This window comes from Pan troglodytes, chromosome 17 (genome assembly GCF_028858775.2).
Source record: "Pan troglodytes isolate AG18354 chromosome 17, NHGRI_mPanTro3-v2.0_pri, whole genome shotgun sequence".
NCBI lineage: Eukaryota > Metazoa > Chordata > Mammalia > Primates > Hominidae > Pan > Pan troglodytes.
Window position 1 is genome coordinate 30,817,383 of NC_072415.2, and position 16,007 is coordinate 30,833,389.

The 16,007-nt window shown below is 37.2% G+C and overlaps 1 protein-coding gene across 5 annotated transcripts in view; it reads right to left on the reverse strand.

Annotated features, from left to right (window-relative positions):
• Positions 1–16,007, reverse strand: part of ROCK1 (Rho associated coiled-coil containing protein kinase 1) — a 159,734-nt gene that overhangs the window by 24,006 nt on the left and 119,721 nt on the right. For all 5 annotated transcript variants that reach the window (XM_063796020.1, XM_016933419.4, XM_001151982.5 and 2 more), the window contains 4 exons: positions 13,047–13,207; positions 10,452–10,636; positions 8,867–8,936; positions 5,697–5,791 (listed from right to left, as the gene is read on the reverse strand). In XM_063796020.1, the coding sequence (XP_063652090.1) occupies positions 5,697–5,791; positions 8,867–8,936; positions 10,452–10,636; positions 13,047–13,207 (511 nt within the window). The remainder of the gene's footprint in view (positions 1–5,696; positions 5,792–8,866; positions 8,937–10,451; positions 10,637–13,046; positions 13,208–16,007) is intronic.

Genomic DNA, 16,007 nt, shown 5'->3' on the forward strand with positions numbered 1-16,007 from the left:
ATTAGCTAAGTACAAGAATAAGGAAAAGCTGGAGATCTGAGTAGACACGAGATGTGAAATATTTTCTTAGGAGAGTAGTAGAGTTAGTACTTTAGGAAAAGAAAGGAAATGCTGCCAATGCCAAATCTAAGAATATTGGGAGTGGTTCTGCTAGCTACTATAATACAGGGCTTCAGGTTCATGACATGTTCTTACCTGGAGTTTCTGCTTTGTGTTAAGATAAAAGTATCTGTGTTATACTTTAAAACACCAGAAAACCTATTTAATCCAGAATATATTTCTATCCCTGGTTATGCTACTGTGCAAGAGAAAAAGCAAGAAAGAATTAGATGGTTCAGGGTAAAATTACCTGCATCTATACATTCATCCAGACTTCCTTTACAACTCTCCATAATGAAAGACTGTCTTTACTAATATTTAAGGTCAATCTCTCACCCTTATTCTCCTACCTCTTAAAAGAATTCAATCATCAATAAGTCCATATTCTTCTGGATTAGAAGATTATAAAGAGTGGCTTTGTTCTTGTTTACAGGTATATTTCAAATGCCTAGAAAATTCTCTGGCCCATAGAGTGCGCTCAGAAATTTTATTTATTTGAATGAATAGATGTGGGGCTGTTCCTACTCTGATCTCCTTCCCATGCTCCATTTAAATATGCTCAAGTTTACACTACTGTTAAAAAGAAAGTGCTCTCCTTCACATTCTCCTCTAGCTACTGCTACATCCCCTTGCCATAACAGCCAAGTCTCCTGAATTGTTTAATTTAACAAACACTTGCTGAGCATCACAATGCTGCAGTTACAATTGTAGATGCTAGACATACAGCAATGAATTGAACCTAAGAATGAAACATCTGAAAATTCCTCCTGCCATAGAGCTTTGTTTCTAGCGGAAAAACAAAAACAATAAATACAACAGGTAAGAAAGTTTTATATTAGGAGGGAATAAGTGCTGCAGAGAAAAATAAAATAGGGAAGGATGAACTGGGCACCAAGGTAGTGGGGTGGGGATGTTTGCAATTTAAAAAGCATATTCAGGGAAGGCCTTCTCAAATGATGTGGACCTGGAGAAGGGCCAAGGAGCAAGCCACGTAGATACTTGGAGGAAACTGTTCCAGGCAGAGAGAAGAGCAATGTACATACCTGGAAGTAGGAGAGTGACTAATTGGTTTGTTGAATAGAAATAAGGCTAATCAGGCTGTTAGATATACTCTGTCTCTTGTTTTACCCTTTCCATTCAGTCTCAATCTACTTTAATACCTATTCTCATCTCTATTTAGAAGCTGTTCTCACCAAGATAAGGAATAACCTTCAATATAAATACAATGGACAATTTATGACTGTTTTTCTTGACCTTTGTGGGTATGTGGCACTTTTTGAAATTTATTTTAATTTTTATTTATTTATTCTTTTTTTGAGACAGTCTCACTCTGTTGCCCAGGATGGAGTGCAGTGGCACCATCTAGGCTCACTGCAAGCTCCACCTCCCAGGTTCACGCCATTCTCCTGCCTCAGCCTCCCGAGTAGCTGGGACTACAGGCACCTGCCACCACGCCCGGCTAATTTTTTTGTATTTTCAGTAGAGACGGGGTTTCACCCTGTTAGCCAGGATGGTCTCAATCTCCTGATATTGTGATCCGCCTGCCTCGGCCTCCCAAAGTGCTGGGATTACAGGCGTGAGCCACCATGCCTGGCCAATATGTGGCACTTTTAATCACTTTCTCTTTCTTGAAATATTCTCTTACCCCAGCTTTTGTGATATCCTGCTCTGATCTTCTCTTACACTGTTGGTAGCTTATTGGTTTCCCTTCCTTTGCCCATTCCTTAAAAGTCTAGGAGCTAGTAGTCTTTCCTCAGCCTTTGCATCTTCTGATCCTATACTATGGGTTACAATTTGCTACCTGAGAGGACCAAATGAGTCTACAACAGTGCCCCCTGCATCTATATATTCATCCAGACTTCCTTTACAACTCTCCATAATGAAAGACTGTCTTTAATAATATTTAAGGTCAATCTCTCACCCTTATTCTCCTACCTCTTAAAAGAATTCAATAATCAATAATTCCATATTCTTCTGGATTATAAGATTATAAAGAGTGGCTTTGTTCTTGTTCACACAGGTATATTTCAAATGCCTAGAAAATTGTCTGGAGGGATCCACACACACATACACAAACATACACCTAAAAGAGTTTTGGGTCAGCCTTTTACATAAAAATTCAGATTCTTGGTTTCTCTTGAAAAATCAGAAGATCTTGACATACTGGGCCAGTGTTATCATGTGGTAACAAATGGCTGGAACTGAGAAGGCGAGATCTTCAGTTTGTTATAATCCTTACAACTTACATAACGAATATATCTGCACTTAGACCCCACTAATTACAGCCTAGTTACACCTATAGCATCACAGGCTCATGAGTTTATAAACTCTGAGATACACAATCACCTTAACAGATCTCTATATTAGTGGTTTCTGTATGCAAAGACTATCAAATCAGCTTCAAGTTCTTATCTTTTATCTGCATTCTAAAGCAATAAGCCCAAATACAGTGGTATCCATTTCTGTTTGGACATCCCATAGGCACCTCAAACTCAATAGGCCTGAAATTAAAATAATCTTCTCTCCTCTCATCTCACAATTTTGGCATTCCTTAGCTCAGGGACCAGCACTACCATCAACTCAACAGCTCTGGTCAGAAACTTGAGAGTCAGCCTGAAAATTATCCTAACCTTTACCCCTATGCCTCCAAATCTACAAATCCTACTTCTTTTACTTCCTACTTCGTTTTATGCACTTGCCTCCTACTGCCAACTTCCACTATGATTTTACATCTAAGTTTTTCCAGCGGTTATATAATTGGGCTCCCTGCATCCACCCAGCTTTCCCTTACTTCAATTCATTCTCCACTCCTTAGAGTGAGTTTTCTAAAATACTTATCAGTCACTAGCTTAGAATCTTCATTTATTTATTCAATATTTATTGAATACTTATTCTCTGAAAGTCCCTGATTGGAGTGCTGGGAATAGACAATAGACAACAATAGAAGAAACAAAAGTCCCCACTTTTCAATATTTTAAACTCTTCAGCATGATACACAAGGTCCTTTGTAATCTGACTCAGTTTTCTCTCTCCAGCCTTATCTGTCACGAACTAACCATTTGCTATTCCTCAGATCACAGATTGGCTTCTGCCTATATTGTCCCTTGTTCCCCACATCCCATTCCCTGGCTAATTCTACTTTCCATCGGTTGTGATCTCTGTTAGGAAATGTTCTCTGAATCCCACATGGTAAGATGAGGTATCCTTTGGCATAGCCACTATACCTTGATTATATCTCTCCTAACTTGATTCTGAAGCACCAGAAGAATCATAACTTACTAATAATTGGATAGCTGCACAAAGCACAGTACTTATAGCACAATAGTGGTGATCCATATACTTGTCTTAAATAGATGAATAGATGAAAAAGAGAAAATATATCAACTCTGAAACAATATAGTATGGAGTGAATATTTGGCACTTTTAATCACTTTCTCTTTCTGTTCCTCAGATCACTGATTGGCTTCTGCCTAAACTGTCCCCTTCACAGTGAATGCATACACCTGGGATTGCATATTGCACTGTGAATACCATACAAATGGTAGGTAACAGACTAGATTCTACAATATGACTATATCAGAGAATAACCAGGAAATGCAGCTTTGTGTCTACCTTAGCTTCCAGTTAATTAGGTTACCTAAACTATGATACTTGGCCACCGAATTAGTATGTTTATACCCGCTGTGATGCTAAAATTTAAGATAATATACAGCTCTGCAACAAACTATTGTCAATTTTGGACCTTAAATATTTTAATCAATATAATCAACTCGATTAAGGCAACTTAATTGCAAAAAGATGCAATTATACTTAATTTGTAATAAAGTCAACAAAGTTAAACAACAAAAAGTCTAAGTTTATTTATAAAACTAGTAAAAATAAAAGTTATGTATTCCAACAAAAAAAAAATGGAGAATGATAAAAGTGAGTATCTCCAGTTTGCAACACCTAATGTATTAAGGATCTAACATTGAATGCCATAGTGGTTAACAACAGAAATAGGCAACCAGAAAGTACAAGGCTATATATGAATTAGTCTTCTTCCTCCTAAAAATCAGATTTGAATCTGATTAAGCTTCTAAATCAGAAATGTCCAATAAAACTTTCCAGGATGTCAGAAATGTTCTGTATCTGTACCATCTATTATAATATGGTAGACACTAACTGCATGTGACTACTGAGCACCTGAAATACGACTAGTACATGTGAGGAACTAAGTTTTAATTTTACGTAATTGAATTTAAATTTAAGTAACTACATGTGGCTACTGGCCACCATATTGGGCAGAGGAGCTCTAGATACAACTACTGACTTCCAGGAAACATACGGGAAATGGGGAATGTTCAACCAACTACAGAAATGCAATCAATAAAATCGCAACTGAGGGAACATCTACAGGACAAAAAAAATCCAGTTTCTTCAACAAATTAGTATTAGGATGGTGATTACTCTTGAGGTGGGGAGGAAAGAAGGCATAATTAGGAGGTGGGATATAGTGGGCTTCTGAAGTGGATAGCAAGGTTCTCTTTCATGGATGATGATGGTTATAATGACATTTGTCATAATTCATAAGAACTGTATTAGTTTTGCTGTTTTCTGTAATTGTTTTTTTCAACAAGTCTTTCAAAGGTGATTAAATGTAAAGAGAATATAACAATGTTCAAAAACTAGTTCTAGTGTCTGTTCTGACATTACCTAGCTATGAGATACTCCGCAGGAGTTACTATCTTGTTGCGCCTGTCAGCTGAATTCTAAAATAAAGCTGTTACACTTGAAATAGCTTTATAAGGTTTTCTCCTTGGAGATGGGGTCTCATTATGTTGCCCAGGCTGGTCTTGAACTCTTGGGCTCAAGTGATCCTCTCACCTTAGCCTCCCAAAATGCTGGTATTACAGGCATGAGCCACCATGCCCGGCCATAACCTGCATAGTAATCCTAAGAAGACCTTAAATACCTTTATCTAACTTAAAATAATGATTTGCAAAGACAGCATGATTTATATATAAATAGATCTTTTAAAATTGATACTAGCCCAGGCATGGTGGCTAATGCCTATAATCCCAGCACTTTGGGAGGCCAAGGTGGACGGAATATGAGGCCAGGAGTTTGAGACCAACCTGACCAACATGGTGAAACCCTGTCTCTACTAAAAATACAAAAATTAGCGGAGCGTGGTGGCGCACACCTATAATCCCAGCTACTCAGGAGGCTGAGGCAGGAGAATCGCTTGAACCCGGGAGGCGGAAGTCGCAGTGAGCCGAGATCATGCCACTGCACTCCAGCCTGAGTGACAGAGCAGGACTCCATCTCAAAAAAAAAAATTAAAAAAATAAAAATTGCAATACCCCTGAAAACAATTGTCAAACCAACTTTTTGTCAGTTTAATGAATCTCTGCAATTGCTACAGTGTTGATTTATAGCACTGTTTTTTTCACCATAAAGGCAAATTTCAGCCTAATCTGATTTGTTCTGAATTAGCCCAATAAACTGTGTTCTATACCATTCCCACCAGAATAATGGCACATCTATTCACTATCTTAAAACTTAAGAATGCCTGTTGCAGTACTGATTTTTGTTCTAAAGTAAAATGGACATACTTTTCATTTTGTAGTTCCTGTATTTTCTTTAAATTTTCTCTGTTTTTTTCTTCAATTTCTTCTTTAAGTTCCTTTACCTGGGTTTTATAAAGTGTCTGCAAAACAAGTGACAAGAAGAAATAAGTGTTTATGGTGGGTTAAAAACAATTTGGCAGTTTCTTATAAATTTAAAAAATCAACATATGATCCAACAATTCCACTCTTAAGTATTTACCCATGACAAATGCAAATATATGTCAACACCTAGTCTTACACATGAATTTCCCTTATGGTTTTATTTATAACAGCTCCAAACTGGAAATGACCCAGACATCCATCAATACATGGGTTAAAAAAAACCAAAAAACAAAACTGTGTTGTGTTTTTTTTTTTTTTTTTTGAGACAAAGTCTCGCTCTGTCACCCAGGCTGGAGTGCAGTGGCGCGATCTCGGCTCACTGCAAGCTCCGCTTTCTGGGTTCACGCCATTCTCCTGCCTCAGCCTCCCGAGTAGCTGGGATTACAGGCGACCGCCACAGCACCCAGCTAATTTTTTTGTATTTTTATTAGAGACGGGGTTTCACCGTGGTCTCGATCTCCTGACCTCGTGATCCGCCCGCCTCGGCCTCCCAAAGTGCTGGGATTACAGGCTTGAGCCACCGCGCCCGGCCTAAAACTGTGGTTAATTCATATTACTCAGCAATAAAAAGGAATGAACTACTGATACATACAACATGTAAATCTAAGAAATCTAAAAAATATGCTGAGTGAAAGAAACCACGTGTTAAAGAGTGTATACTGTGACTCCATGTAGATGAAATTCTAGGACAGGTGAAATAATCAATAATCATGGAAAACAATCAGTCATTGTCTGTGTATAGAGATGGGTGGGGAAAATGTAGAGTGAAGGGCCATAAGGGAACTTTTTGCAGTGAAAAAAAAATGTTCCACATGTTGACTGCGGTGGTGGTCACACAGTTGTACATATTTGTCAAAATTTACTAACCAGTACACTTAAAATGGGTATATTATATAGAAATTATAGCTTAATGGCCAGGTGCGGTGGCTCACGCCTGTAATCCCAGCACTTTGGGAGGCCAAGGCGGGCAGATCACAAGGTCAGGAGATTGAGACCATCCTGGCTAACACAGTGAAACCCCGTTTCTACTAAAAATACAAAAAATTAGCTGGGCGTGGTGGCATGCTCCTGTAATCCCAGCTACTCAGGAGGCTGAGGCAGGAGAATCGCTTGAACCCAGGAGTGGGAGGTTGCAGTGAGCCAAGATCATGCCACTGCTCTCCAGCCTGGGCGACAGAGTGAGATTCCATCTCAAAAAAAAAAAAAAAAAAAAAAAGACATTATAGCTTAATAAAGTGTATTATAGATTTGGGAAGACATTATAAAGAAATTTAACACATACTACTAATTTAAAGGTTAGATCAATTCTTGACTAATGTTAGAAAAATCACTTCTGTTTTGGTGGGTGGGATGTACTGGGTAGTTGAGAGACAGGTAAAGAAATATCCACAAAAGGGCCGGGCGCAGTGGCTCACGCCTGTAATTCCAGCACTTTGGGAGGCCGAGGCGGGCAGATCATGGGGTCAGGAGATCGAAACCATCCTGGTTAACACGGTGAAACCCCGTCTCTACTAAAAATACAAAAAATTAGCCAGGCATGGTGGTGGGCGCCTGTAGTTCCAGCTACTCGGGATGCTGAGGCAGTAGAATGACGTGAACCCGGGAGGCGGAGCTTGCAGTGAGCCGAGATCGTGCCACTGCTCTCCAGCCTGGGCGAGAAGGTGAAACTCCATCTCAAAAAAAAAAAAAAAAAAAAAAAAAAAAGAAATATCCACAAATAAGATTTATCAAGTATTCTGCTAACATATCTATAATATATGCTTATTTCAGAACAATGGCTCTTACAAAATTCACTAAGCTTTTGCCAACGCCAGTGAAAAATATTTAACACATCAGACTCATATTGTGTTAGTTGCTGAAGTTATAGAGTGAACTTCCAGTTCTGATGTCTATTTCTTTTTAACTACCCTCTTCATTTTAAAAGAAAAAGAGAAGGGAAAGAAATAGCAAGGGCCAGGAAACAGCTGTGGAGAACTACTTTTAACACTTATTTATTACACTAAGAAACAGCACTTTTCTAGGCAAAAAAATACATAAATGTCCATGGGAATGCAAATGAAAGAAGAATAAGGGCTTACTCTAGGTTAAGTATTTATAATTTCTAAAATTAATCTATTTGGCCTTTAGGACTCAGATTCTTATCTCTCTGACTTCAAATACTGAAATTCAAATAAGTAAATCAATGAAGGGATAAAAAGAAAAATAATCTGATTTGAAAACCCAGAAAAAAGACAAATCTTAAAATTTGGTTCATAACAGCTTATTGAATTGAATGCTATTTAATCCAATGCCCACAAGCAATGGAATAAATCAGAACTGAGATAGGGTCAGGTTTTGTACTATTTTCTAGAAGCAAAATCAAGAATCCACAAGAATCACCACAAGTCATTTGACATCCATCCAAACATTTGGAGGCACTGCATGACTGCTCTGTGGAAGCATATGGCAAGAAAGTGTATGGGATGCTACAGATCACTTTGCAGAAGTTAGCAGTAGACACTGAATAATTACGTTTAGCAAACGGAAAGAGTTTTCAACAATATTTAAAAGTCTTTCATTTTGTTTATGAGACAGAGTCTTGCTGTCACCCAGGCTGGAGCACAGATGACCTTGGCTTATTATAATGTCCAAGTACTGGACTCAAGCAATTCTCCTGCCTCAGCCTCCTGAGTAGCTGAGACTACAGGTGCCTGCCACCACAATCGGCTAATTTTTGTATTTGTAGTAGAGACGGGGTTTCACCATGTTGGCCAGGCTGGTCTTGAACTCCTGACCTCAAGTGATCCACTCGCCTCGGCCTCCCAAAGTGCTGGGATGACAGGTGTGAGCCACCGCACCTGGCCTGAAAAGTTTTACAATTTAAAAACATATACCAATGATAGCCTAATATGCCAAGAAACAAATGGACAAACAAAAAGCAGAAAAGTCACAATGTTTATTAGAAGATGAAGAGTCATTTGAAAAAGAATTATAGTTCACATAAAAGAATCTAAATATCTTGTTTTAAGTCAGGTTTTGAAACAGTGTGTATGTTAAAAATGATTCTCACTTACCGAGAAATATTGCTCAGCTTCAAGCTGATCTTGTAGCTCCCGCATCTGTCCTTCATTTCCTCTATACTGTCTTCAGATGAAAAGAAAAACAAGTGAACAAATGCTCCTACTTATACTAGACTTTATTTTTTCTTAGTTTGTTAAAGTTGCTACTATAAAAAAGTTTACTAAAACAATCTTTATTTTTTAAAAACATACTTCATTATTCATTATTTTACTAATTAACTTGGTCAGGCCACACCAGTTCTATCTTGCTCCTTATAAAATGACACTATGCAAAAGTAGTGAGAACCCTTTTCTACTGATGATCACTTTTTGGAGAATATTAATTGTGGATCTATCCAAAATGAAAAAATAAAATTGATACCATATTTTTGGTAAATTTTTACAGAGAAAAGCAGTCATAGGGAAGAAAATGTCTTGTACAGTAAATAAAAAAAGAGGGGGGCATGAAAAATTTAATAATTCAGTGCTACATATCATAGTACTATATTTAATAAGTAATAATTCAGTACTGCATACTAGATATTATGGCCAATTAAGCACAAGAAAGGGGCTGGTGGAAATGAACCATCAGGTAAGAAGGGAAAGCAAGAACAACAAACTGACAAGGAGGAACGTAGATAGACAACTGCATGTATATAATACATACATAAACACAACTCACATAGGAGCAGAGTCCAAAAGATGGAAACACAATGTAACCCAAAGACACAGATTTTCAATAATTATTTACTGTATAATATGAAAGCCTAGCAGCTAGGCTTGAAAATCTAGCTGCTAGACTTTCATATTAGACAGTAATAGCTTTGTATTCTCAGTATCTCAGAAGGCATGTATGTGGTTGACAGAAAGTCTACACCAATCTCCACTGAATGCTGAGCGAGAGTATTTTTGGAGAAAAAAAATATAAAACACATTTTTGTGAAAATGGTGGCCCTAAAAGAGGAAAAGAATTTCACCAATATAAATCCAATTTTATGAAAACTGACAATTTAATCCAAGAATCACTTTTGTAAATGAAGCTAGCAAGTGATGATATGATAAAATAAATGTGGAGGAAATAAAAACACAGGACTTGGCATAAGATATATCCACTTTTGATATTAAACTTGTGAAGCATATTCTTCGACAAATTGTGAAAGTGTTCCCGATCTTGCTTGTTCTCCATTTCAAATAAGCAGGCATATCACATCCCAAGAGTAACAGAAAAAGAAAAAAGACATTTTTGCATTTTGAGATGAACCAAAGACACAAAACAAAAGGAACAAAGTGTCATGTCTAATTCTAGCCTCTGAAATAAACCTTGAACATCTCCTACAAGGCACTGTGATTTTTGTAATTCTAACCTGAAGAAATGTGATGACTTTTGTGGACATGAAAATCAGATGAGAAAACTGTGGTCTTTCCAAAGCCTGAACTCCCTTGAAAACCTTTGCAAGTAAATTCTTTTACTTCTAAATACTTTTTTTCTTTCTTTCACAAACTCTAAGTACATAATCTGTACATATGTAAAATGTCAAACACACAAGTCAATGATGAACACAAAAAAGAAAGAAATCACAATGTTATTTTAAAGACTTACTTCGTAAGCTGAGCTAACTCAAATTCTAATAATCTCTTTGCTTCCAATAAAGTATTTATTTCCTGTTTCATCTGCTTTTCTAAACCTTTTAAATTGTCTGCCTCAAATGCTTGAGTCTTCAATTCATTTTGTAACAACAGCCGCTTATTTGATTCCTGCTCCAGTTGCAGGGTTAGATTCTTAACCTATGAATGAGAAAAATAATTGGGATCTTAAATCTCTTAAATAATTTATTAGACATTATTTGAAAGACTACTAACCAAATCAAGCACATTATAATTCATGGTACTAGTAGAAAATATTAGTATTTTAAAGAGTCTTCATTGTTCCATGTGTTTATTACTGTAGATTTACTATTAAGTCAAATTAATTTCCAAATTTCAGACATGAGATCTTGTGGAGGGAAAAAAATTCTGGTTCCTTTCTACCCTAATCAGCATGAAAATTCTGTAGTACAAGGTGATTATAAAACTCACTTCTGGGCCAGGCACAGTGGTTCATGTCTGTAATCCCAGCACTCTGGGAGGCTGAGGCAGGTGGATTGCTTGAACCCAGAGTTTGAGACCAGCCTGGTCAACATGGTGAAACCCTGTCTCTACAAAAAAATACAAAAATTGGCCAGGCATGGTGGTACACTCCTGTAGTCCCAGCTACATGGGAGGATCACTTGAGCCTGCGAGTCAGAGGTTGCAGTGAGCTGAGATCACGCCACTGCACTCCAGCCTGAGTGACTCTGTCTCCAAAAAAAAAAAAAAAAGCTATTTCTGGGGGAACATTTGAATGGAGTACTTAAATTTACCTGTTTACGTGCTCTATTCTACAACCCTTCAAAGCTTAACCAAACAAACTGAACGTATGTTTTATTCAACTCAACAAATATTTCTGAAGTGTTTATTAGGTGTTGAGACCAATGAACTCAAAATTCATACAGTGGTTTACAATGGCCTTCATGATCTGTTCTAATTCTATTCCTATCATTGGCCATTCTCTACAATCCAATCATATTCTTCAGATCCTCAAATGCAACAAATTCTCCCTCACCTCACATTTCTTGTACGCACTACTCCTGTTTTATCCTCCTTCATTTATTCATTCTTCAGCTCTCAGATGTCATACTCTTAGCAAGGCCTTCTGTAACTCCCAAATGTGATTAGTAATACACCCCTATAGCATTCAGTACTTTCTTTTTAATTATTTGCAATGCTTGTAGTTACTATTTTAATATCTGTTTTTCCCTCCTGGCTGTAAGTTCCAACAAAGTCAGGACCATCCCTATATCTTATTCACTTCAGTAACCCCCAATTCCTAGCACAGAGCCAAATAGGTAGTCAAAAATTATGTTTTTTAAATGACTGAATATTATCTTTCAAATTTTGAACATACATTCCTCCTGCATGCTAGCTTTAATAGGTATCTCTAATTTCTCTTCTTTCTAGTCCATTCTATATACCACTACCAGATTGATTTTTCTAAAAGTGCTTTCACCTATAGCTCCCATGCAAGTTTTATTTTTTATTTTTTAGAGATAGGGTCTCACTCTGATGTCCAGGCTGAGTGCCATGGAGCAATCTTGGCTCACTGCAGCCTCGACCTCCTGAGGTGCAAGGAATCCTCCCACCTCAGCCTCCTGAGTAGCTGGAACTATAGGCATGCGCCACCACACCTAGCTGATTTTTGTATTTGAGATGGGGTTTCACCATGTTGCCTAGGCTGGTTTCAAACTCCTGAGCTTAAGCAATGTGCCATCTTCCCACCTCAGCCTCCCGAAGTGCTGGGATTACAGGTGTCAGCCAACGTGCCTGGCCACCCATGCAAGTTTTAAAGAGTATCGATACTTTGGCCTACAAATTTCTCCCATGACTACTCAACATGTCTTCGTTTTTCCTTCAAAAAGTTAAAGTTCTATCAAGTTCCTTTTTATGCCTTCCTTATGCATCTTCTTATCCAGCCGGTACTCACTTTATTATCCATCTCTTTATTGATAATATTCCCTCTAGCAAGTAAAGCCCTGACTCCAAAACTATTACCTTTTGAAGTCTTACTCAACCTTTAAAATCTAGGTAACATGTTACATCTTCTTGAAAAGGCTTTCCTACTTTCAGTCTTAGAAATAATTTCTAAAGTACATATAGTAACCACCAGGACATACTGTCATTTTATCTGTTTATTAACTGCTTTATAAAATGTATACCCTGTGCTATCAATCTAAGCCAGGAAAGACTGCAGCTAAACACTTTTATTGAAATCTAAGAGCAATGCTCTTTTTTTGGGGATATAAGATGCATTATAATAAAGACTTTTTTTTTCTTTAAAGCAGATGGTCAGTTTTTTCAGGGAAGGAACTATGACATTTCAATATAGTTGTACTGTCATAGTGAAAAATGGCATAGATCACACAGAGTGAATGTTCAATAACTATTTGAAGAGGAAAATTCTAGGTGCTGGGGTGACCATACAGCAGTGAATATAGACCCATGTCAATTATTTCATTCAAATCTCCTTCATGGTGTTTAAATTATAGATAACTCTTCAGTCATATCTAATATAACCGTTTCTCTTTTAACAGATGAACAAAGTCAGTACTATTTTTCTTACTTCATCCTCCATCCTTTCTTTATTTCCAGTCAAATGTTCTAGTTTCTGCTGAGATTGCTTCAGATCAACGTCTAGCATGGAACACTGTTTCTCAATCTGAACAACCCGATTTTCAGCCTTCTCTCGAGCTTCTCTTTCTTCTTTCAGCTTTTTTTCCATCTCTGGGAAAGCAAAAAGTTACAAACATACATTTAAAGAAAGAGTACTTCAACACATTTCACTTTATATGGGCTGTAAACTGGTTTCAAATGTCTCTATTGTTTTTATTCTGGGACTTGAATAGAGCTAGTAATTATAGAAATTCTCACATTATGTAAACTATATAGCAGAAATCTCTAAAGAAAAGGAGTTATAAAATATAATACAGTAATAAAATCTTCTAAACCCAGCTCTTGCCCAATGATGAGAGATTAATCGGTACCACTTTCAGACTAGAAGGTGAAGAGTATAGCTAGAAAGGAAGTGAATTAACAAAGACCAATGAACGTATATCAAGCAAAAGCAGAAAAATAAGGTTGTGGTTATTAATTTATACCCTGCATTGTTCCAGAAAAGGTTGAAGAGGCTTAAGGCTATGGTAGGAACTCCAATTTATACAATTCAGATGAATAAGATTCCACAGTAGTATACCTCTTTTAATTATTACTGGAATATATTAGTCTACACTGAGGCTCCTTTTTTGAAATATAACTAAGCTTCTGAGAGGTTAACTTTTCCATGTTCATGTAACTAGTAAGTTGCCCCGTAAGGATTCAAGTTTATTTAAAGTGTGCTTTCCCACTCTTGGAGACCACCCTCTAGGTGACAAAATATAAACTATTAAATAAATATAAATAAACTATTCCTTATCTTTCCCCCCAAACTTACAAACTTAGCTACACCAATAAAACTGTCACCTCTTAAGACCCTTCTGTTTAATCAAACACAAATCCATCCACTATGTTCTTCTGACTCTTGATATCTCTCTCCTGAGCTCCAGACTTAGATACCAATTGACTATTTAACATCTCCACCTAGATATCTAATAATCTTATTAAAGTTAACATATCCACAATAGATGCCTTTACTTCTGGCCTATCCCCAAACCACTCCAACCCCAGTTAGACTCAGTTTTTTTTTTTGTTTTTTTTTTTTTGAGATGGTGTCTCGCTCTGTTGCCCAGGATGGAATACAGTGGTGCAATCTCGATTCACTGCAACTTCTGCCTCCTGGATTCTAAGAATACTCCTGCCTCAGCCTCCTGAGTAGCTGAGATTACAGGTACGCACCACTACATGCAGCTAATTTTTGTATTTTTTAGTAGAGATGGGGGTTTCACCATGTTGCCCAGGCTGGTCTCGAACTCCTGACCTCAAATGATCTGCCTGCCTTGCCCTCCCAAAGTGCAAGCATTACAGGTGTGAGTCCCCGCACCCGGCCTCTTTCTATCCAATTCATCACTCTTCTCCTCTATACCTCGACTTCTTTCCCTCTCTACTACTACCAGTGTTTACAGCGTATAGCTTTCTAACTGATCTCCCTTTTTATCACTGTTCTCACTCTTGAAAGCATTCCCCACAGAGCAGCGGGAATGATCTTTAAAAATATAAATTACACATCCCAGAAGCTTAAAATGTGCTAGTGGCTTCATACAAATCTTAGAATAAGAATACTGAACTTACTATCACTTCTGCCTGGAATGCACTTTCTCCAGCGCATTTAACAGGTGGTTCATTTTGACTTTCAGTTCTTACCTCAAATATTACTAGCTCAGAAAGCCTTCCTCAGAACCTCCATCCAGGGCAGTGCCAAGTCAAAACAATCATATTAATATGTATTTCCTTCCCATTAATAATTACAAGCTGTACGTATTTTCATTTATGTATTCTTTTTTTTTTTTTTTTGTCTATATTCACCATCTGAATGTAATCTCCGGGCTTCCTGTCAGTTTTATTCTCTGCGATATTCCCAGCTGTGCCTTGTCTGTAGGCAGTCAATAATTAACTTAAGTGAAAGAAATAAAAGAAGCTCAATATGGCAGAAGCACAGGGTACACACAACGAAGTGTAGAGTAGTAAGATTGTAAAGACAGGCAAGTGTCAACTTAAAGATTCTGTATATACAAGGAGTTTGAAAGGTACCCTGCAAACAATGAAAAGCCACTAAAGGATTTTAAGGACAACCAAAATATAATTTGACTAAAAAGGAAAATTGTTCTAACCTAAGTGAGAATGACTGATGAGTAGAACAACTCTTGGCAAGATGATGATGTGATGTTCAGTAGCCAAGATAATAGCTACTGAAAACTTTCTATGCACAGGCACTTTACATGCATTTTTCATCTAACTTAGAATAGTTACAGAGCAACACTGATCTGTCTGATTCCAAAGCCTGAGCTCATAAAGACCATATGGCCATTAACTAGGTTAGTGAGAATAAAGAATAAGAGCAGGTTTGATGGATGAGATTATGAGCTTTCTTTTGAGCAAAAATAATTTAAGATGCCAACACATCCAGACTGTAGTAGGTTAAGAATAAGCCGAAGGTGAGGAAAAGACTTGTTAGTTTGGATATTTTTAAATTTTTTTCTATAAAGAATCTGACACCATTGAAGTTTGACTATTTTATTAATTTATTTGAAATAAAACAGTAGTAATTAGTAAGGATCACAGATTGCTGCATGGATTTGTCTCTGTTTTTAAGATGGGAGACTTGTTCATGTTTACAGTAAGAAAGAAGATAATGGAGGTAAAAAGGTTGATGATATAGAAAAGAAAAAGAGAAAAGAAGTTAAGATAAGAGGAGCTTACCCTCCTTTAAGATAACAGTGAAGATAATGAAGACAGGTAAAGGATAGGATAGATTGACAAGAAAACTAGATTTTGAGGAGTTCACACCTATGCTTTCATTATTTACTTGTGAAATAAGAATAAAATTCACCTAAAACTGGAGTGATAAAGAAACGGCACAGGAAACTTAAGA